This window comes from Podospora anserina, chromosome 1 (genome assembly GCF_000226545.1).
Source record: "Podospora anserina S mat+ genomic DNA chromosome 1, supercontig 1".
Taxonomy (NCBI): Eukaryota; Fungi; Ascomycota; class Sordariomycetes; order Sordariales; family Podosporaceae; genus Podospora; species Podospora anserina.
The window spans coordinates 198,246-218,549 of record NW_001914859.1 but is presented as its reverse complement, the minus strand read 5'-3'; the positions used below and the strand labels follow the sequence as shown (position 1 = coordinate 218,549).

General features: G+C 52.9%; 9 protein-coding genes across 9 annotated transcripts; 7 read left to right on the top strand and 2 right to left on the bottom strand.

Moving 5' to 3' along the window:
- Positions 1-307: 307 nt before the first annotated feature.
- Positions 308-1,986, top strand: PODANS_1_310 (uncharacterized protein; the record flags this gene model as incomplete). The annotated part of the gene is made up of 2 exons (XM_001912208.1): positions 308-442; positions 499-1,986. The coding sequence occupies 2 exons, from the start codon at positions 308-310 to the stop codon at positions 1,984-1,986; spliced, it is 1,623 nt and encodes a 540-aa protein (XP_001912243.1).
- A 2,279-nt stretch (positions 1,987-4,265) lies between these two features.
- On the top strand, positions 4,266-5,521 carry PODANS_1_320 (uncharacterized protein; the record flags this gene model as incomplete). Its single annotated transcript, XM_001912207.1, has 2 exons — positions 4,266-4,458; positions 4,518-5,521. 2 exons carry the CDS (start codon positions 4,266-4,268, stop codon positions 5,519-5,521), a joined length of 1,197 nt encoding a protein of 398 aa, XP_001912242.1.
- A 1,250-nt stretch (positions 5,522-6,771) lies between these two features.
- On the top strand, positions 6,772-7,356 carry PODANS_1_330 (uncharacterized protein; the record flags this gene model as incomplete). The annotated part of the gene is made up of 1 exon (XM_001912206.1): positions 6,772-7,356. One exon carries the CDS (start codon positions 6,772-6,774, stop codon positions 7,354-7,356), a length of 585 nt encoding a protein of 194 aa, XP_001912241.1.
- An 856-nt stretch (positions 7,357-8,212) lies between these two features.
- On the top strand, positions 8,213-9,471 carry PODANS_1_340 (uncharacterized protein; the record flags this gene model as incomplete). The annotated part of the gene is made up of 2 exons (XM_001912205.1): positions 8,213-8,988; positions 9,120-9,471. 2 exons carry the CDS (start codon positions 8,213-8,215, stop codon positions 9,469-9,471), a joined length of 1,128 nt encoding a protein of 375 aa, XP_001912240.1.
- A 269-nt stretch (positions 9,472-9,740) lies between these two features.
- PODANS_1_350 (uncharacterized protein) lies at positions 9,741-10,670 on the bottom strand (the record flags this gene model as incomplete). Its single annotated transcript, XM_001912204.1, has 1 exon — positions 9,741-10,670. The coding sequence occupies one exon, from the start codon at positions 10,668-10,670 to the stop codon at positions 9,741-9,743; it is 930 nt and encodes a 309-aa protein (XP_001912239.1).
- A 709-nt stretch (positions 10,671-11,379) lies between these two features.
- On the top strand, positions 11,380-12,387 carry PODANS_1_360 (uncharacterized protein; the record flags this gene model as incomplete). The annotated part of the gene is made up of 1 exon (XM_001912203.1): positions 11,380-12,387. A coding segment is annotated over one exon (1,008 nt), but the record flags the coding sequence as incomplete, so codon positions are not given.
- Positions 12,388-13,293: 906 nt separating this feature from the next.
- Positions 13,294-14,490, top strand: PODANS_1_370 (uncharacterized protein; the record flags this gene model as incomplete). The annotated part of the gene is made up of 1 exon (XM_001912202.1): positions 13,294-14,490. A coding segment is annotated over one exon (1,197 nt), but the record flags the coding sequence as incomplete, so codon positions are not given.
- Positions 14,491-15,120: 630 nt separating this feature from the next.
- PODANS_1_380 (uncharacterized protein) lies at positions 15,121-16,170 on the bottom strand (the record flags this gene model as incomplete). The annotated part of the gene is made up of 1 exon (XM_001912201.1): positions 15,121-16,170. The coding sequence occupies one exon, from the start codon at positions 16,168-16,170 to the stop codon at positions 15,121-15,123; it is 1,050 nt and encodes a 349-aa protein (XP_001912236.1).
- Positions 16,171-18,187: 2,017 nt separating this feature from the next.
- PODANS_1_390 (uncharacterized protein) lies at positions 18,188-19,220 on the top strand (the record flags this gene model as incomplete). Its single annotated transcript, XM_001912200.1, has 5 exons — positions 18,188-18,193; positions 18,258-18,767; positions 18,868-18,959; positions 19,043-19,099; positions 19,154-19,220. 5 exons carry the CDS (start codon positions 18,188-18,190, stop codon positions 19,218-19,220), a joined length of 732 nt encoding a protein of 243 aa, XP_001912235.1.
- Between the last annotated feature and the right edge of the window lie 1,084 nt (positions 19,221-20,304).

Sequence of the window (20,304 nt, the reverse complement as noted above, 5' to 3'; positions counted from 1 at the left end):
TGCGCTAATGTAGCCCCATACCCAGAACCCTGGCACCTTGTCACTCCCATTCGGCTCCGACAGAGATCAACGCCTTTTGGGATTGCGGGGTCCTCTGGGGTCTTGGGATGCCAGCAGACGAGGCGTCCCCGAGAGGTCAACACCAGATGGCCGAGTACTTGAATCCTCTCCTCCCATCACCTCAAACTCTTTCTCGACTCAGCATCCGACAAGAACCAGCGCATTGCGTAGGTGACGAAACAGCAACAACAGCTTCTTTAGACTTTGTCACTTGCGTCTTTGCTCTGCTTCTGCGCTTGTCGGCACCATGGCTGTCATTCTCAACATCCTCCCCGTCATTGTGACGGTGGTTCTGTTGGCCAAACTCCTGACCATTGGTCGCCGGCCCAAGAACCTCCCTCCTGGACCTCCTACCATTCCCATCTTGGGCAATCTTCACTTGGTTTGTTTTTGCCCATTCGCACTTGGAGCCTCCGGTTTGCTAACTCGGCATGACAGATGCCCACTCGGGATGCTCATCTTCAGTTCGAGAAGTGGGCTCGTGAATATGGCCCAGTCTACAGCTTGATTCTCGGTACCAAGGTCATGATCGTTCTCTCGAGCGACAAGGCTGTCAAGGAGCTCTTGGACAAGAAGAGCAACATGTACTCGCATCGTCAGGAGATGTACCTCGGCCAGACTCTCTGCAGTGGTGACCTCCGCATTCTCATGATGGGCTACACCCCTCGCTGGCGCATGTGCCGCAAGATGGTGCACACCCTTCTCAACATCTCTGCCGCCAAGTCCTACGTCCCCTACCAGATGCTCGAGAACAAGCAGATGCTCTTCGACATCCTCAACACCCCCGAGCGCGCCATGTACCACGTCCGTCGCTACACCAACTCTCTGACCACCACCATGGTCTTTGGCTGGCGCAGCGAGACCTACGATGACCCCAAGATGATGCAGCTCTTTGACGGTTTCGGCGAGTTCGCCGAGCTCAACCAGACTGGTGCTGCCGGCCTCATGGACTTCTTCCCCATCATCCGCTACCTCCCCGACTTCATGCTCCCTGCTCGTGTCAAGGCCAAGGAGTTGCACAAGAAGGAGAAGGCTCTCTATCTGGGTCACTGGCTCAAGGCCAAGCAGGACACTCTCAACGGCACCATCACTCGCTGCTTCTCTGAGGACTTGGTTGAGGCTCAAAAGACCGAGGGCTTTGACGACGACCAGGCTGCCTACATCTCTGGCACCCTCCTCGAGGCTGGCTCCGACACCACCTCCAGCACTCTCTACGCTTTCATTCAGGCCATGGTTCTCTACCCCGAGGTTCAGAAGCGCGCCCAGGAGATCATCGACCGCGTCATTGGTGACAAGCGTCTGCCCACCATGGATGACGAGCAGGACCTGCAGTACATTCGCCAGATCATGAAGGAGGCTCTTCGCTGGATGCCCACCACCATCATGGGTGCTGTCCCCCACGCTGTCACCAAGGATGATTACTATGACGGTTACCTGATCCCTGCCAACGCCGGTGTTGTCAACAACGTCTGGGCTATCCACATGGACCCTGCGCGCCACCCCGAGCCCCGCAAGTTCAACCCGGACCGCTATGAGAACGACTTCCAGTCCCTCGGTGACGCCGCTGCCAACCCCGACTACACCAAGCGTGATCAGTTCACTTTTGGTGCTGGCCGTCGCATCTGCCCTGGTATCCACGTCGCCGAGCGCAGCTTGTTCCTTGGTATCTCTCGCATCCTCTGGGCCTTTGACATCAAGCCCTACGTTGACGCCCAGGGCAACACCATCCTCCCCGACCAGGAGAAGCTCACGCAGGGTTTCGTCTGCCAGCCCGAGGAGTTCAAGTGCACCATCACCCCCCGCTCCGAGGCCCGCAAGCAGATCGTCATCAACGAGTGGAAGCAGGCCCAGGATGAGTGCATCGACCCCGTCACCAAGCAGTGGAAGGTCAACCCCCTCGGCCCCGCCAGGTCCCGCAAGGCATAGAGCCTTGGCCGTGTACAATAATGAACATTTTCTTTTTTCCTCTTTTTTTCATGTATGGGAACAACAGGCAGGGGAGTCAAGCATATCATCAGCATCATCATCATCAGGGTATGTTTCGCAGTCAGGGAAGCGAGCATGGGTTTTGGACATCCCTTTTTGGATACCTAGTCAAGTTTGATAATTAGGGAACGGAGTCGTGGGCGTCTATGAAGGGCGGCATCGATCACGAATTGACATTTTACCATTACTTTTGGTCTTTTGCATGTGCTGTGATGTCCTTTTTGTCATCTGTGATGATTTTTGTTTTGTGACTGATTCGGTAGCTTCCTCTTTTTTGTTATAGGAAAAGTGGTCTTTCCCAAGTAACCCCAACTTGAGAAAATATACTCTGTTTTTTTAATAATGTTTTCGAAAATGACATGACAAGACAACAACCGACTTGCGTTCATCAAAAATTCAAATTTCACCTTTGCGGGCTTGAAGGGGGCTAGCATTCTCGGGCTCTTAAATTATCACACGACGACAGAAAAAAGTACGAAGTTATGGTTGGTACATTTATTATGAAACCTCACATTAGCCGAACTTTAACAGCATTGTCTTTGTTTGTCTGTTTCCAAGCTTGGATAATCAAATATCATTACCACTGTTTATTCCAAGTATCTATTCTCCTGACTACAACATCAACACCAAAGTGGACAAGTGTGTGCCGTGGCCAGCCCTCGTCTCGCTTCAGCGAATTTGTTCACTCACAAATCAATAATAATCGGTGTTCGGCATTCATCACCAACAAAGGCCTCACCTACCTGCCGTTGTGCGCCGTCCAGCCCTCCCACTCATCCCCGACGATGGTTGATATTGAGTTGGCAGGGGGGCCCCAGACTTCCCCAGCTTGCCGCGCCCGGCCAGGTGCGCTAAAAGGCCGGCAGATGCAGGGCGCTGGGTTCTCGACGAGTCCCTGTGACGTAGGGCTCCATCACTCAGTAATCGCCGGGGGTCCATTGGAGCAGAAGGGAAACCTGACCGAAAAAAGTGAGCGATCTCGTCGGCCCCGAGTTCCCCGGGGGAAGCCACTGATGAGAAGCCAAATGTCGCTCGGTCCCGTCTTCTGTTGCTTTCTGGGCGGTCGTGGCATCTCCACTGGGTCTCGTTCTTTCAGGCTTCGTCGATTTTGTTTAGTGGCTATTTTGTGGGGGGTGAGAAGGGAAGCAGCTGGGAAAATGCTTCAAGATGAGGCGGGCACGTGGGCTGTCAAGGCCGGACAAGACTATGCATAACATCATCACCAGGTGCCCATCATAACTTTTTCTTGACACAACCCTGCGGTTCAGGCGGCCGGGTAGGAGCGGATATCGGGCCAAGACCGGCGTCCGTGGTGGCCATCCATTTCGCAACTGTCAACGATGGAGCCGCATGGGGTTCTCTCCGGATTCCTGGGTTAGTGCTTCCAGTTGTCTGGTTGAGCCGTGTGGTCTGTGATGCTTTGATAACCGCCAATCAGAACATCCAGATTGTTTTCTCAACACACGTGGGCAAGCAAGCAAAGCAACAACGCGTGGACACTGCCTGGGTCCCGACATTCGTGCAACAGAAAAATCCAGACTTTAAGGCGTAAGTGAATACACGCCACGATAGCAAACCATGTCTCTTCACAATGCAAAATAGTCTTTTAATTTAGCGTGCCAGACTTCAAACGGCTAGTGTGCCTCAAAGTGCCTTATCCGCTTTAAGGTTGTGGTCCCGTGACTTGGCTGTCATTTCGCGCCGAATGGCCCGAGCTGCCAGTCCAATAACCCCAAGCCGGCCAACGTGACCCCCTCCCACATCCAGCCATTTCGTGGCCCCCAACACAAACCTCCTCCCACCACCACCCCGACCGCGGACTTTTGAGCAGAAAAAAAAAATCGAGAGCTCTCTGTGCGAACGCGATGCCGCCGACCCACCGAAATTTCCAGCCAAACAGACAGCGGACCCCTTGCCGGATTGCGACACTTGCCGAGCGGCTCGTCGGGCACAGCATGGGGTTGGGATGAACACGACTGAAAGAGGGGGTGGGTTTGGCGGTTTATGCGGGGGAAGGGGGGATGCCATCGACGACCCTGGGCGCGAACTGAAGCCGACCGAGATGGGGCTACCCACTCGATAATGTCTACTCGCCCGGTCCCAAAGCAGGAAATCCAGTACTACTGTTCATCTCATCCACCCCGTCCTTCCATTCGCAAGAGAGAGATAGCGATACCCCATACAGATCTACCATCACATCCACAAGCCAGCTAGTCAACATGTCCCGCACCACCACTGCTCTCGTTGCCCCCGAGCTCAACGGCAAGTTTGAGCTTCGCGAAGTCTACCTCGATGCCCTCCAGGCCGATGAGGTTCTCGTAGAGATGCAGGCCTCCGGTCTCTGCCACACCGATCTGTCATGCGCCGTTGGCATCTTGCCATGCCGCCCCAACGCTGTTCTTGGTCATGAGGGTTGGTTCTGTCCCTACGCGCCGGTTTGTTGGGAGCCGTCTAACCATTGTTGTTCACAGGTGGTGGTGTCGTCGTCCAGACTGGTTCCGCTGTCTCCCATGTCCAGCCCGGTGACAAAGTCCTCCTCTCTTTTACTCACTGCGAGACATGTGCTGCTTGTACATCCGGCCACCCAGCCTACTGCCACACCTTCAACGACCGCAACTTTGGCGGCGCCCGCCCAGATGGCTCCTCTGCCATGCTCACCAAGCCCGGCGGTGAGCCCATTTACAGCACATTCTTTGGACAGTCTTCCTTTGCCAGACACTCTCTTGTCCACCGGTCATCTGTGGTGAGGGTCCCTGCTGAGACAGACCTTGCCCTCTATGCCCCGTTGGGCTGCGGCATGCAGACTGGCGCCGGCGCCGTGTTGAACTCTCTCAACGTCAAGGAGGGCAGCACTGTTGCTGTGTTTGGTGTTGGGTCGGTCGGCATGGCTGCGGTCATGGCTGCTGCCAAGATCAGAAAGGCGAGAATCGTCATCGCTGTTGACCTGCAGCAGTCGAGGCTTGACTTGGCCAAGGAGCTGGGCGCCACTCACGGTGTGCTTGGTAACGCCAAGGATGTCGTGCAGCAGATTCGGGATATCTGCCAGTCGAACGGCTGCGACTACGCCGTTGATGCCACTGGTGTGCCGTTTGTGATCAAGACCATGATTGACTCTCTGGGTACTCTCGGCAGAGCTTCCACTGTAGGTGCTCCCGGTCCAGGCAACAACGTTGCTGTTGACATCATGGAGCACTTGACCTATGGCAAGGAGTACGTCGGGTGCTGTGAGGGTGACAGCTTGCCCAAGGAGGTCAGTTCCCCCTTTTTCCCTTTGCTTTGGGCGTTGACTGACATGACGTTACCCAGTTTGTGCCCTATCTCATCGAGCAGCATCAAAAGGGCAACTTCCCGCTCGACAGGTTCATCAAGTACTACGACTTCAAGGACTACGAGAAGGCCATTGAGGACAGCAAGACGGGTAGCGCCATCAAGGCTGTTCTCAAGTGGTGAGGGGAGGAGGAAAAAGGGGGAATGAACGAGATATGACATGATATATATACCAGAATATTTTAGTACACTTTAATGAAGACGAAGATGATTTGACATGTTCAGTGCGCCAAGAAGAGGGAGGTTGCCAAAGAGGGTGATCTGTGCGAGCTGTGTCTGGGGTTTGGGGTTAAGCGAGCGAGCTTGTTGTCGTTTGGGCAAGAGTTGACGATGCTTGGCTTGGTAACGCCGTTGGGGATGGGTTTTCTTGGATGCAACGTGAAGGGGGAAAGGGAGGGAGCTGCACAAAAGAAGACCCCGACCTTGACAGTCTTGACATGTTGTCATGGACATTTCCATCACTCCAGACACATCTCACTACGCGCCAAAATAGCATTCCACGACAACGCATCCGTTCATGAGCCCAACAACGCTCCTCCTTGCTCGAAGCGCAAGGATCGCGCAACCGGGCGACATCTCGAGGCCTGTCGTTACAGGAATCGCGGTTGGGGTTACGGTGCTGGTGCTGGCCATCATTTCGGTCATTGTGTGGTTTTTGTTTGTCAGGGACAGGTTTAGGAGGGGGACCAGGGAGATTGACGCCGAGGAGATGGCGAGGTTGGAGGAGGAGAGGTTGGAGAGGAATAGGTTGCGGGCGGAAAAGGAGACTTTTGGGGAGGGTTATGAAGGAACAAAGACTGGGTAGGGGGTGAAGTTGGTTGTGGGTTTGGGAGATGGGCATGGGGGGTAGTTATGGGGGCTTGGTTTTAGTTCACTGTTTTGGAGGAGGTTTTGGGGACGGATTTTGGAAGGGATTATCATGAATGGAAGCTTTCATCGAGTCTGGAATACAGAGAGGGTCGGGATCACATGAAAGGAACTCTTCCAACCAAAGTCCCAACGCCAAGAGCCTTCCCGTCTTGTCGATATTCCTCACCATGGCAAGAGTCTTCCGACAGAGTATCAAACCACCTGTCGGCTCTCAGAAAGCACCATCTTTGAGCTATGAAGACGATTCGACAGAAAACAGCTCAACTATTTAAACATGCACAGTTTTCTTTGATCAGGTGTTGGATCTTTTTGCCAACATCACCATACCGTCGCCTTGGCGCAGCGCAGCGCCCCTGTCTCGGGCGCTTAGCCTCACGTCAGGTTGAGTTGAAGGCTGTTGCTCACGGCCGAATCACGGACGAAAGTACCTAGATATATCCATCGGCCCCCAGTTATCTACAAACACCACTGTGTTCCATATCTCGGCGCTATCACCATTCCCAGGGTCACAGGCGTAACGACGACACCATGGCCCCGCTTTTAGCCCAACTCCTGGATTCCATCATCCCACTGGAAACACCAAACCTCCATCCCCGCAAATATTTCAATAACGGCAGGGTCAACCCGCTTGCGATCGGATTGGGAGTGGGCATTGCGGTTCCGCTTATTGTTGGCTTGACCATACTGTATTGGAGGCAGGAGCTGAAGAAGAAGAAGAGAAAGGAGGAGAGGAAGGCGGAGGAGGAGATTTTGCACATGAGACTACGGGGTCAGGCCGCGCGGTTGGGGGCAGGGGAGATGAGCGGGCCGAGGGTTTCTGCGAGGATTGACCCCGTTAGTCCGGCTTCAGGAGTGTCAACGGGACTGGGAGTGAAATCTAAGGAGGAGACTGGGAGTGGAGGGGACAGGCCGAGGAATCTGGGTTTGTTGGATATCACGACTCCGCTGCCCAAACGAGGAGCATCGCCTGTGCAATCGTCAGAGATGAACGGAAATGCTTCTTCTCCTGGCGTGGCTGCTTCTTCGCCAGAAACAACAGTTGGCTCGGAACCAGCTATTCCAGAGCCTCCACCGGCGTACTCGAAATACAAGCCCGGGCTGCTGGATGTTTGACCAAGAGATACGGAATGCTACCTGAATAGCACCTCAAGCCAGACATGATAGTGCTCATCAACAACACAGGCAGGGTCACCAGGCCAACACCAAAGTGGAGAGAGATCAACGGGAATGACCCAGGCTGCCCCTTTTCTTGCAAAGGGGCCGCAAATCTCGAGAGGCTTCTAGGATGAGAGGAAACATACAACATGTGTTTTGATACTCCCTTTCACCTTTCACAAATTACCCCTTCACCACATTAGCACATCACCCTATTAGCACATGTACACAATAACACATCAACATATTAATGTATTACAACATTGCCATACTCTTTTCGCCCACTTACGCACCTATTTTTGTGTGATAAAATGAACACCACAGCAAGGTGGCAACAAGCCTCGACATGAAAAGCTGCCGAGCGGCCGTTTCCAAGACGGCAACTATCAATTGAGCCCCGGGATTGGCTAGCCGTGCTCAAGCACTGCTCATTGGCACACACACAATAAAAAAAAACGTGGGAATCGCTTACCTTTTCCTTGACACCCTTCCCCCGCGGGATGTCCAACCAGGCCTGGCCATTGGGCGGGATTGCGTGATCGATTGTGCCCCGCACGCGATGCATGGCACATCACCCACACCACCACCACCACCACCACCACCACCACCACGGGACACGCTCTGTCTTGGGGGAGGGATTTCAGGTGTGTGTCCTTTCCTGCCACCCGAAAATCGGAAATGAGATTGAGGTAAATTTGGGACGGGTGTCTTTCTTGGTTTTTTCTTTTTTGTTTCTGTTCCTCTCTCTCTTGTTTTGTTCGTGCTTTGCCATCATTGTACGAGAAACATCACCCTTCAGAGGACAGACAAGACAATGTCAGACTCCCTCCAGGTCGTCGTGGTAGCCTCGCCCTTTGCAGGCTTGGCGCCCCTCTACGAAGTCGACCCTGACGCCGATGCGCTGGTCATTGTGCCCCCGCAGACAGAGCCATTCGCGCCATGGGAGGAGGGGACAACACATACCCAGCAAAAAACAACCTCGACCACGGCCGCGCCGCCAGCTTCTCGCCCAGGTCTGAGGATCAAGGTCTCTTCCAAGCATCTGTCCTTTGCGTCCAAAATCTTCAAGAGCAAGCTCAAGTATGCGGGCGGCCAACAGTCGAAGCAATCCGATGGTCGCATCCACCTGCAGCTGGCATCCGAAGAGCAATTCGACAGCAAGGCCGTGGCCATTGTTCTCAATGCGCTCCATGGCAAGGGGTCAAAGGTGCCAAAGGAGGTTGATCTTGATACCCTCGGCCAGATCGCGCTGTTTGTCGACAAGTTCCAGCTGTTTGACGCGGTGGAGGTGTATGGGGAGAGATGGATCTCGCGGCTGGAGCACACGATCCCGGATGCCTACAACAGGGATCTGATCGTGTGGTTGTACATCAGCTATGTGTTTAGAAACGCAGAGGTCCTCAGGGGAGTGACAAAGACTGCCATTGTGGGGAGTGACGGGCCGATCAAGACGTTGGGGCTGCCCATCCGGGACAAGTTGATCAGTAAGTTTCTTCTAATAGGCTGTTCACAAAAAGGTGTAGTGGCTAACACAAACAAGAACACATCGACGAGCAACGCCAACTTCTCGTTTCCTCCGCCATCGAGATTGTGACCTCGACGCTCGAGAAGCTAGTGGCTGGCAAGGCGGGCTGCAACAAGTACCACTGCGACTCGTTCTTACTCGGAGAGCTGGTCAAGACCCTCACCAAGAACAAGCTCGTTTGGCCTCGCCCGGAGAGGCCGTTTGCTGGTATCAGCTTCCTTTTTGTTGTCAGCGCTGTGGAGGGTGTCTTTACCAGCCCGAGCCACTCTCGAGGTTCGGCTGTGTGCGGTGATCTCTGGAATGTGTGTAACGGCGTCGCTGCCAAGCCGAATGGGAATGGTTATGTGAATGGTAATGGACGGGGAGGCCGTGGTCCGTTGACCCCCGAGGCTTCCCCTGAGCCGGTGTTGAGAAACGGGGGTGGGTACTTTGACACTCACGAGTGTGATGCGCGCAAGTCTGTCGCAAGACTGGATGAGCTGGATGCTTTGGAGGATGCGGTCAGGGGATTGGATTTGGAGGGAGCCCTGGGGTACAGGAATTACTGAGTGGTGATCTAGGGGTGTCTTTTTGGGGGATTCGACGGGGTCCAAAATGAATACCCAGCTGTGACAAAGCTGTTTCTTTCTTGTTATCTGTACTTACCCACACCACACATATTCTCTTTCTTTTGTCAGTCTAGCACAGCGTATTCGAATCGAGCTTCCATCATTCTGTGAGTGTTCAACCAGTCTTTGTCTCTAACAGTCTGTACTAAGCAAGTCTAATCTAGTCAAGCCATGATAGTTGATATCAAGAACATGAAGCGCCTCGGAACCTACTGTCTCTTCACCATCAACAAAACCCCCTTGGTGTACCCCTTGACCGTCTCCTTCCCCTTCTCAACACCGGCCTCATGCAGCAGCCTCTCAATCTCCCTCCTGCACTTCCTCAACGGGTCCCTCTCCGTCCCGGCATCATCGGGATGAGCCTCCCGCCAGCGCGTCACCGGCGTACCGGTGCTCATAATCTTCTCCCACTTGTTCAGACTCACCTCGGAGTTCTCCACATCAAAGAAACTTTCGCTGGGACTCCACTCCCTCCGGTAAAACGTGTCCTTCTCAAAGTCGTCGATCGGCTCGGGGAGGGTCCAGGGGAGGAGAAGGTCAGCGTAGCTGTGCTTGATCATCTCGTTGCCGGGGACGACAAAGTCCTTGAAGTGGCGGTCCCAGAAGAGGTCGATGGTCTGCTGGATGGCCCGGCCGGCGGGGATGTTGGGGTTGATGCGGATCTCGCCGCTTGCCCAGATGGCCACGCTGCCGCCTGGCTTGAGGACGTTGGCGGCCGACTTCCAGAACAGGGGCATGTCGAACCAGTGGGCGGCGTGGGAGGCGGTGATGAGGTCGACGCTGTTTTTGGGGGTGATTTTCTCAAGTTGCTCGGCAGAGCCGACTTGGAAGTCAATCGACTCGGATGTTTTGGTGAAGATGGGGTCGGTGGTGAGGAGGTTTTTGGCGGCTGTGATCATGCCTTCGCCGGGGTCGATGCCGATGGCATGAGCAAAATGGGGGGCGAGGGTACGGACGGCGTGGGACCCGGGGCCGCAGCCTACGTCGAGGAGGGTGTCGAGCTTGCCGCCGGTGTAGGTGTGGTGGTTGAGGATGGCTTTGTAGAGGGAAGGGTGGTAGTTTGGCCGGTGTTTGGTGTAGTGTTCACTGTCTTCCTTGCCGTAGGACCGGAAGGTCTGTTCAGCTTCCTGGTGAGGCATGGTGGCTTGGTTGTTATGATGGAAAGGGGCTGTTGCAAAAGGCGGAATTGCCTAAAGGACTCAATTGGTAATAGGCACGACGAGAGAACAGCTGTGTCTATGGCTTTCTGTCCACATCTCAACACTCCTAGAGGCAACATCTTATTGTCCTTATATCTACCTGGTTTCAATATCGAGATAGCTTCCACCTCCGGCTCCATGGAATGTGTACGCGGTTGGTGGTTGAAGATCGCCAGACCCACAACCCTATGAAGTTTCATATCCAGAGATTGATGAAGCGAAACAGCCAATGAAATGAGTGAAAAAAAAAAGGCCGCGCTAGTCCGCTTTGGTGGTAAGACTGCGGTGTAAGTATGACTGCAGGGGGGGACGGTAAGGATCCACAGGCAGGTGAGATAGGGGTTAAGAGGCTGTGGCTGCGCTCGATGTTGACGCAAGCAAGGAACAACAAAAACTTAGCCCATGGACCCTGGGTCTTCATTTTTTGTTTCTAGTTCTCTCTCACTCGCCCAGAGACTTCAGCTATCAACCATGGTTTATTACGGTGTTGTGAGCAAAGGCTGCCAGCGCTGCCGGCAGCGAAAGATCAAGGTACATATTCGATACCTATGTCATTTTAGCCCTCCCATGCTGCATTCCTGTTGTGCTGTCGTCCCACGTTGCCGTATATGCAGGAAAAGCTAACACATGGCGATTGTAGTGTGATCAGCGCAAACCGGAGTGTACGAGATGTCACAAGTCCGGTCTTCCGTGTCCCGGCTACCGAGACCTGAATGAGGTAATCTTTCGAGACGAGTCCAGTCGGATTATTCGGATATCCCGCAAGGGGGAGAGAAAGCAGACCGGTCCTGCCTTATCTCCGTCGGCTGCCAATCCTCTGCCGGCTTCACTCACCAGTCCCGCCGACGAGGTTGGTGCAAACTTCTTTTTCGCCAAATACGTGTTTCACCAAGACCCGTTTTCCACAAGCTCGGGCTATCAAGATTGGCTAGCCACAGCTTACCGTCATCATGATGGTCGTTTTGCACCTCTTCGAGCAGCCATCGAGGCGGCAGGTCTGGCAGGTCTCTCCAACATCAATCCTTCGCCTCAACTCTCGGTCCAATCCCGGCAGCAGTATCGACATGCCCTTACCGCCGTCAAGGAGGCTCTGAGTAACCCATCCCAAGCGGCTGACGACGCCACCCTCATGGCCGTCATCCTGCTCGGACTCTACGAGATGATCAACTTTGACACCTGGGATCGATATCACAGTTGGACAACCCACATCCAGGGTGCCACAGCCTTGTTGGATCTGCGAGGTCAAGAGCAATTTACTCGGGAGCGCGGAGGGCAACTCTACGTGCAGATCCGGCCTCAAATAGTACGAGTCCCCACCTTTTCTTTTCTTTTCCCTTTTTCTTCCAAGTTCCATGCATCTTCTTACACTCACATAGCTCCTCGCATGCATGAAGCAGCGGGTCGCTGTCCCGCCTGCCCTCGTGACAGCAACGTACAACTTCCAGTCGAGCGGCATCAGGGAGCAGCTGCACCAGCGGGAGACGCGGAATCCAGCTTCGATATGCGAGATTTCCTTCCGGGTCGTCAACCTTCGAGCAGCCGTCAAGCACAGAACTTTAAGTCAAGAGGCTATTCTTCAGAGCGCGTTGGATATCAATGCAGATCTCAAAACATGGAGGGAGGGGCTTCCTCTTTCGTGGGAGTACTGCACCTCTGACGACAGCACCGGCTTCAACGGGAAGCGCCACCAATACGGAAGTCTGTCGATGGCAAAGGTGTGGAACAATTGGAGGACGCTGTGCATCCTGGTTGGAAGGATTGTGGTGCAGAACAAAGTGTGCGCAGTTGAGAGGAAGGCCACGACGCTCAGATGGATCCATGAGCTGATGGCGGACGTGTGCATCTCGGCTTCGAGCTTTGGGGAGGACGGGTGTGAGTACTTACCGACAGTTTGTTCCAGACTCCGTTCGACTGACTGACGGTGTCCTAGTTGCTCTTTCTCTTGTTCAACCATTACACATCATCGCCATCCAGTCGCTTGCCCCGCTCGACACACGGAAGTTTGCTGTCGAGAAGCTGAGAAGCATTGGGGTGTTGACTGGTGTTCGGATTGCAGTTTTGCTTGCCAATGACATTGCCAGGAGCCTCAAAGAACAGCCTTTTGAAAGGGATGAGACATCCACCCTCGCAACGAACACCTAGGGGCTCCGGACTTCGGGGTAAAGTGGGTCCACCTCAGGGGGAACAAGACACGATGAGGGCCGTCTTCGGCGTCGTTTCCCACTCGATGAAGGGCTTTTGTCAGCGGTGATCCAAAGCAAACACAGAAACAGGACTCTGGGTGCAATGTACCCGTTGGCATAATCCATAATGAAGAGCAGGCCAAAAGAGCAACGAGGATTACTGATCGTATGTGTTAGCGAGACTTGGCGAGGGAGACATTCTCTGCACTTGACTTGTATGGGGCCGATGACCACGCAGATTAGTGATAATCCATGGCTTCATCATTCCATCCTGGCTTCGGGTCTTTACGATGACTGATCAGTGTCAGCCTGGCCCTCAGTTGACATGTGAAGAGAGGCTCAAGAAGTGGTATTAAAGAGCAAGAGTTACCGCTATGTAACACCTCATCATCCTCTCGCCCGAACAATCCAAACCCTCTCTCACCAAATCCTTCTCATCGCACATCATGTCCACCAAACCAACCATCTTCATCATCGGCGGCACCGGCGCCCAAGGCATCCCCGTGATCACAGGCCTCGTCCAAGACGGAGCCTACGCCGTCCGAGTCCTCACCCGCGACCCCAACTCCAGACGCGCGAAACACCTCCTCACGCTCGGCCCCGACGTCAGTCTCATCCCCGGCACCTTCACCTCCGAAGCTGACCTCCGCGCCGGCTTCCAAGGCTGCTGGGGCGCCTTCATCAACATCGACGGGTTTGCCACCGGCGAGGCAATGGAAACCTTTTGGACCTACCGCTGCTATGAACTCGCCATTGAGTGCGGAATCAAGTTTTATGTTCATGGTAATCTTGACTATGGGTACAAGCTTGGTGGGTATGATGCGAGGTTTCGGTGCGGTCACTATGATGGGAAGGGGCGGATGGGGGAGTGGATTCTGAGTCAGAATGCTTCCGACAAGAAGAGGATGAAGGCTGCGCTGTTTACGACTGGGCCGTATATTGAGATGGCGCTTGCTCCGTTTACACCTATGGCGCCAAGGGTGGAAGTTGGTGAGGCTTCGGGGGAACAGGTGGTGACTTGGAGGGTGCCGTTGGGGGAGAAGGGAGGGGTGCCGCACGTTTCGTTGGATGACTGCGCGTATTATGTCAGGTGGCTGTTTGATAACCCTGAGAGGGCGGATGGGATGAACCTGGCGGTGGCGGTTGATCACATCCACTACTCGGAGGTGGCCAGCGCTTTTGAGAAGGTTACTGGACGCAAGGCAAAGCATGTTGATGTTGATCTCGAGACGTACTTTTCAACTGGGCATTGGGGTATGACCGCCTCGCTACCCACTGGATATACGGTGGATAGTAAGAGCCCGGCACTTATGAGCCTCAAGGACAACTTCACCGGGTTTTGGAGATTGTGGCAGGGGTCTGGATCGAATCAGGGTGTGGTGAAGAGGGATTACGCCCTGCTGGACGAGATCCACCCAAACAGGATCAAGAGCGTGGAGGAGTTCTTCAGAAGGGAGAATGAGAAGGCAAAGGCAGACGGACGGGGATCGCTATGGGAGGCTGTTGACAACGCAAGGCCTATTCTCAAGATTCACGAGGATGGCAGTTTGCGAAGTGCCCAGAAGGGTCGCATGTAAAGCAGCTTTAGTGACCAGCCACATTCTGAGACTCAACAAATTATTCCTGTCTTTGCCCCAAACTCGGGTCTGTTCTTCATGGTTTCACGACATTTTCGTCATTTTCCTTGCCAGCTTGGCTCACCGCCAAATCTACATTCATCTCAGGAGGTTCATGGAGCCACCTCCGCAGACCCAGCCTCTTCCAACATTACCGTAGCAACAGACGACGGACCTGAAGACTTTACCCCACTTGGAGAGACAGGCCATGATTCGATTCCCATGGTTGCTGTTTCTTCACATCCAAGGCATGAACAGGGCGAGGAAAGAAGATGACGAGGTCAGCGACGGTTGCTCAGAGTTTTACTTGTTGTATTTTGTAGCCAGCTACCCAGCTACATAGATCACAAAGAGACACTTTCGTCTCTTTATACAGCTAAACGGGATATACGCCCGCAATGCTCATCTCGAATAATGCTCAAACAAAAAAAAATGCTGTCAATCTGTAATGCATAATGCCATGTCCCAAATCCCGTACCCTTCCCATTCCCAATCCCAAAACCAGATCCGAACGCCGATATGCAATCATGTTCCTCCAAAACAAAATAAACCCAACCCAAACGCCTGCCAACCCAGTCCGTATGCAGACACCTACACCCCCATTCTCGCCCATCTCCCCCTTCGATCCTCCTCCACCACCCTCCCGAAATTCTCCATCGACTCGTACCCCATCTCCCCCCCGTCGTCAGACTCGGCACTACTCTCACAATACGCACTCTGGTACCCGCTCTCCAGTCCCCTCGAGGACACCGGCCGACTGGATGCCCCCTTCTCACTGTGGACTTGGTACTTCAAGGCAAGATTTACCATTCCGTGGCGACCTATTGGGAGGGCTAGCGGCAATGGCCTGGTGACGCCTGCTGCGTGGTCGTTGATTATTTTTGCGATGGGGGGCCTGGGTTGGTAGTAGCGGTGCTGGGGGTGAGGAAGGATTGGTGGAGGAATGCGGAGGGGTTGGATTCGCAGCGGTGGTTGTGACGGCAATGGCAATGGTCGGATTTGGGTGTTTGATGGCGGTAATGGTTGTGATGGTAGTTGCGAGACGGACGGTGCCGCTGGGGTGAGGGGCTGAGCAAACTTTTGAAGGTGGGGAGGCAGAGAATATTGTGTTGGTGGTATGCTCGGTTGTGGACGAGAATGAGGATGTGGTGGATGTATATGAAGGGGATTTTGTTGGCGTTCCGGGGAGCACTCTCTGCTGCTCTGCTTGGTGGTCTCGCCAGCACCCGTGTTGATGCCAGGAAGCGCACCGGGAAGCATCCCCCTTGGCCCCAGAGGGCGAATCGGCACTGGCGCTGCCGAGGCGGGAAGAGGTAGAAAGACTGCTGGTGCTGGGAGACTAGGTAGCCCTTGCATTCCCATCGGTCCTGGTGATCCCTTCTCACCCTTCTCGCCTCGTGGCCCAGACATGCGGATGATCTTGACTCTGGATCTCGAGCTAGATCTGCGCTGCCAGCCTGGTCCACGGCAACAACAGCACCAGATTATTATCCCCGTTGTTATGAGGCCGATGAGAACCCCAAAGACGATAATGGCGGCCGTCTGAGCCGAGTTGAGGGGCTGAAGATCTGATCCGGTGCCTGATCGCCGGAATGATCTCGAGGAAGAGAAACCTTGTTTGGTGGATTTGTCGAGATACATCTTGGCACGAGAACGAACGATGTCGAAATTAGCTTTCGTTAGTCGAGGCGAGGCGCTCTAATATGTCTTGTCTGGTGTTGATGTTGTTCTGGGCTGTCGTGGAAACAGTGGGTCTTGTTCAGGGGTTCAGGGGTTTACAGTAGACCAGTGGAGAACAACAAGACAAGCAATAAGCGACACCGCTAAAACCCGTTGACAGAAGACCGCTCTAGATAACCACCAAGAAAGACGCAGTAGAGGCAAGACCTATCCACCAATAACTCCGAAAAGCCCATCGGATTGATCCCGCAAAGCCACTGGAGTGGCCTGGCCACGCATCGGTCCCGGAAAACGTCCCGCCTTTCGACATCCGGCCCCTACGTGCTCCCGCTCCATGGCGCCACATCGGATCGGATCGTGAAGAATCGTACAGTACGGTACAGGGTGGTCTGCATTAGCAGGCGTGCGTGTCGGATGGGAAACGGATTTGGTCTCGATTGTGATCCCCGGTGGGGATTTCCTGCCATTTTGGCCTGCCAGCGCATGTCTTCGTAGCCAAATGTTGAGGGGTTCGACCCTGCAGACTGTCCGTTTTGGGCGAGCAGCAGCAGGGGCTAAGAAGGCCCAGAAGCGGTGAGACATTGGGCGTCAGCGAGTCAGGAAAAGAGCTACGGTCTGTGGAACGCATCGAAGAAGACATATAATGACGATTGACCAATTCCTATCAGTGTACTTCTTGAGGCTGTTGCATTAGCCCAAATGTGCTTAACTGCAGCGAGCCGGGGCAGGGGTACGTTCACCTCCAGTCTCCCACAAGCCCTTGAACCCTGCACCCACTAAGATGGATAACTTGTAACGGTGAACACTATCTATTGATGCGGGGCGCCGTCTTGATACAACTGCTGCGGAATGAGGGGAAAGGTAGGTGTGGATAAAACTGCATGTTACCGAAGTACTTTTGATTCCGACGTAGAGATGGAGAGGGAGAGGGCGGCGGAAGATCGTTCATAATCGTCCAACAAGAAAGCAAAAGAGATGTGAATGGAGGATCGAGATCGGACGCGGATAAAGCGCATCAATGAGGAGCTGCCAAATAGAAAGTGGCGCCTGCAAATACGTCGGTGTCCGTGACGCCGGTTGATTTCGCGATGGTTCACAACAGTGGTGTGACCAAGGAGCTCGAAGTAGGGGTACCAGCTTCCCACAGTGTTGATGTCGACATGCACTGGAAAACAAGTGGTGCGTGTACCCCCAACCTGGCCCCAGCTTCGCGAACTGCATCAACCCGGCTTCAGATTAAAAACCACTCAGCATCTGGCGGCTGACTTTCATCCACGTACGCTGAAGGCCTCTCCCGAGACCTCGTCATCTGTCACCAATCGGACACATGATAGATCTAGCCCCAGGGCGCCTTGTTCTCCACTGGCTGGTCGTTCTCTTCGTCAAAGATGTCGAAGCAGATGTGGCGGCTCGGGTCCAGGAAGCGAATCGGGCCTTTTTCCGATGAAACAGTATCAACGATTTTGAATAGATCATCGGGCAGCCTTGTGAGATGGAGATTTTGTTCCAGATGAGCCCGTTGAACAGACTTGGGAACGATTGGTATCCCTCGCTGGACGGCCCATGACAGACAAACCTGGGCCGGGGTTACCCCTGCCTGCTTTGCAACTTCAACAACCCGACCCCTCTTTGGCTGCACGATATTTCACAAAGACCTGATTATTGAGCAATTTCTCTTCTTCGTGGGGCTTGTCTCAATCTCTCAACTCGAAGTTTTGTTGTCTTTTATTCCGACTGCCCATGGAAAGCGAAGCTTTTGTGAGAGGGGACGAAGGTGCAGTTTTTCAGCTGGACCCAGCTGTTTTGGACGGTTCGTTGGGCATTTCATCCAATGTAGCGCTATGTCTCTAATGTGTCTCCTCCAGTCCTTCCCAATGTCGCTGAGATAGTCAATGTCAGCCACCATGAAGAATCGGCCTGGGCCAAAGCTCTCCGCGTTGATACTCTTACGACGAACGGCAACAAGGAGAGCTACTTCATGAAGGTGAAGCTTAAGAATTCGCAAACAACTACTGATCTCTCGCATTGTAGCTAGTCAGAAAGATCAGATTTCTGTTGGAACTCACGGCCGCGAACCATTGAAAGGTGAATATGAGGGCACATCGGCCATCTTTGCTATCACGCCTGATTTCTGTCCAGCACCCATCGCTTGGGGCAGTCTCAATATTCAGGAAGATTCTCATTTCTACCTTTGCAAATTCTATGACTTTACGGATGGCGTGCCTGAGCCCGTGTCATTTTGCGAGAAGCTTGCGCGGCTGCATTCGAGCGGTAGTTCTCCCGAAGGAAAGATTGGCTTCCATTATACTACATACAACGGAGACTTGCCCCAGGACAGCACTCGGCACAACAGTTTGGAGCAATTTTTTACCAATAAACTACGAAATGTTCTTCAAGTCCGTAAAGACCGGGCAGGTCCCCATGACGAGCTGGACTCTCTGCTCCCTGACCTCTTCGACAAGGTAATTCCACGACTGTTGCCCCCACTGGAGACGAGTGGTCGCACCATAATACCGTCTCTGCTTCATGGTGATTTATGGTGTGGGAATGCCAGTATTGTCAATGAAGAGACAGAAGAAGGAATCGTGTATGATCCCGCCGCATTTTGGGCTCACAATGAGTATGAACTGGGCAACTTGGCGGTCGGCAAGCAACCAGTTCACTCGTTTGTACTTTGACGAGTACCATTCACATGTGCCAAAGGCTGAACCCGCCGAGGATTACGATGATAGGAACGCTCTGTATGCTCTGTAAGGTCTTTTATCTTTTCTTGTATTGGAATGCGTTGACAGAATAGGGGCCGCGGTTACTAACAGGAAAACTACTCCAACAGACGATTCGACTTGCACGCTGCGGCACTCTTCTCAACCCAGGAGGAATATGTTCAGATGTATGTATCTCCTCCCGAAGCAACCAAGGGAAAGCCCGCTGACAGCCATAACAGGGCCATTGACGAAATCCAACGGCTGGTAGAAAAGTTACATGATGGAATCACCAAATGCACAGAGTAAGAAGGTTCCATGCTCTTGCGATTTTTGATCTCAGACGTGTTGAAGGAAGTTGCGTCACGTGTGGTTGATGTATTTGTGTACTGCGTAATGTTTCAAGCGCATTTCACGAAATTGAGTTGGCGCCTTTGTGATGCAGTCTGCATGTGGGTCTGAAAAAGGGACCAGATAACCATTTTTGACAGCTTTCATTAGCTCTGTGATCTGCGCCAACAACAATCACTGCCTCACCACCAGCAACATGTTCGGGGTTGAAGCAGATATAACGGAGACAGCCGACAATGGGCCTGTAAATCGCTTGTGGTATATAAAGCCACTGACCTATACATCGATTGATAGTTAATAGGCTGTAAAACATAGTAAATAGACCATAAAACATAGTAAATGGGCCCTAAAAGAGAGATAACAGGCCTCGATAAACTAATTTACTATGAAATAAAAACCTATAAACCTAGGCCCACGTTATTTTATAAGAAAGTTAACAATAAAATTTATTTAATATTATTTTAATAAATGTTGAAAGGGGTACTATCGATGCCTGCGAAATTGAGGCTCAAATAGCTATCGACGCAGTACACTGAGAGCAAAGAAGACTTTAACTGCAGTATTCAACAGTAGCAGAGGCACTAAAAGAAGAAGGATTGCAGAGACGGCGCCCTACAATATATAAAAGGTAATCACTGTTATGTAGGTTTGTGAGGCACAGAAAACATATGGTGAACCAGTATATTAATTGAACTTAAAGACTAAGAAATATCACAGTGAACAAAGTCTGAGGCAGAAGTCTTTTACAGGCTTTCGGTCTGTCGATCGCTGTCACGAATATAATGTGGACACCCGCAAAGAACAACCAATAGGGAAGAGGAGGCACGGCAGCCAATCAAGAGAAAGGAGGATGGACCAATAAGAGGTGGATCATCCGGGACATGAAGAAATCATGAGCGATTCCCAGGAATCACTCATGATCCTTAAGAATCGGTCATAATCCGGGGAGAAACAGAATAATCCAGGCTTAGCATTAGGTCTATATATACGGAGGAACTAAATAGCTTGAAGATAGTTCCGCAGTATGCAAATTACAATTTGA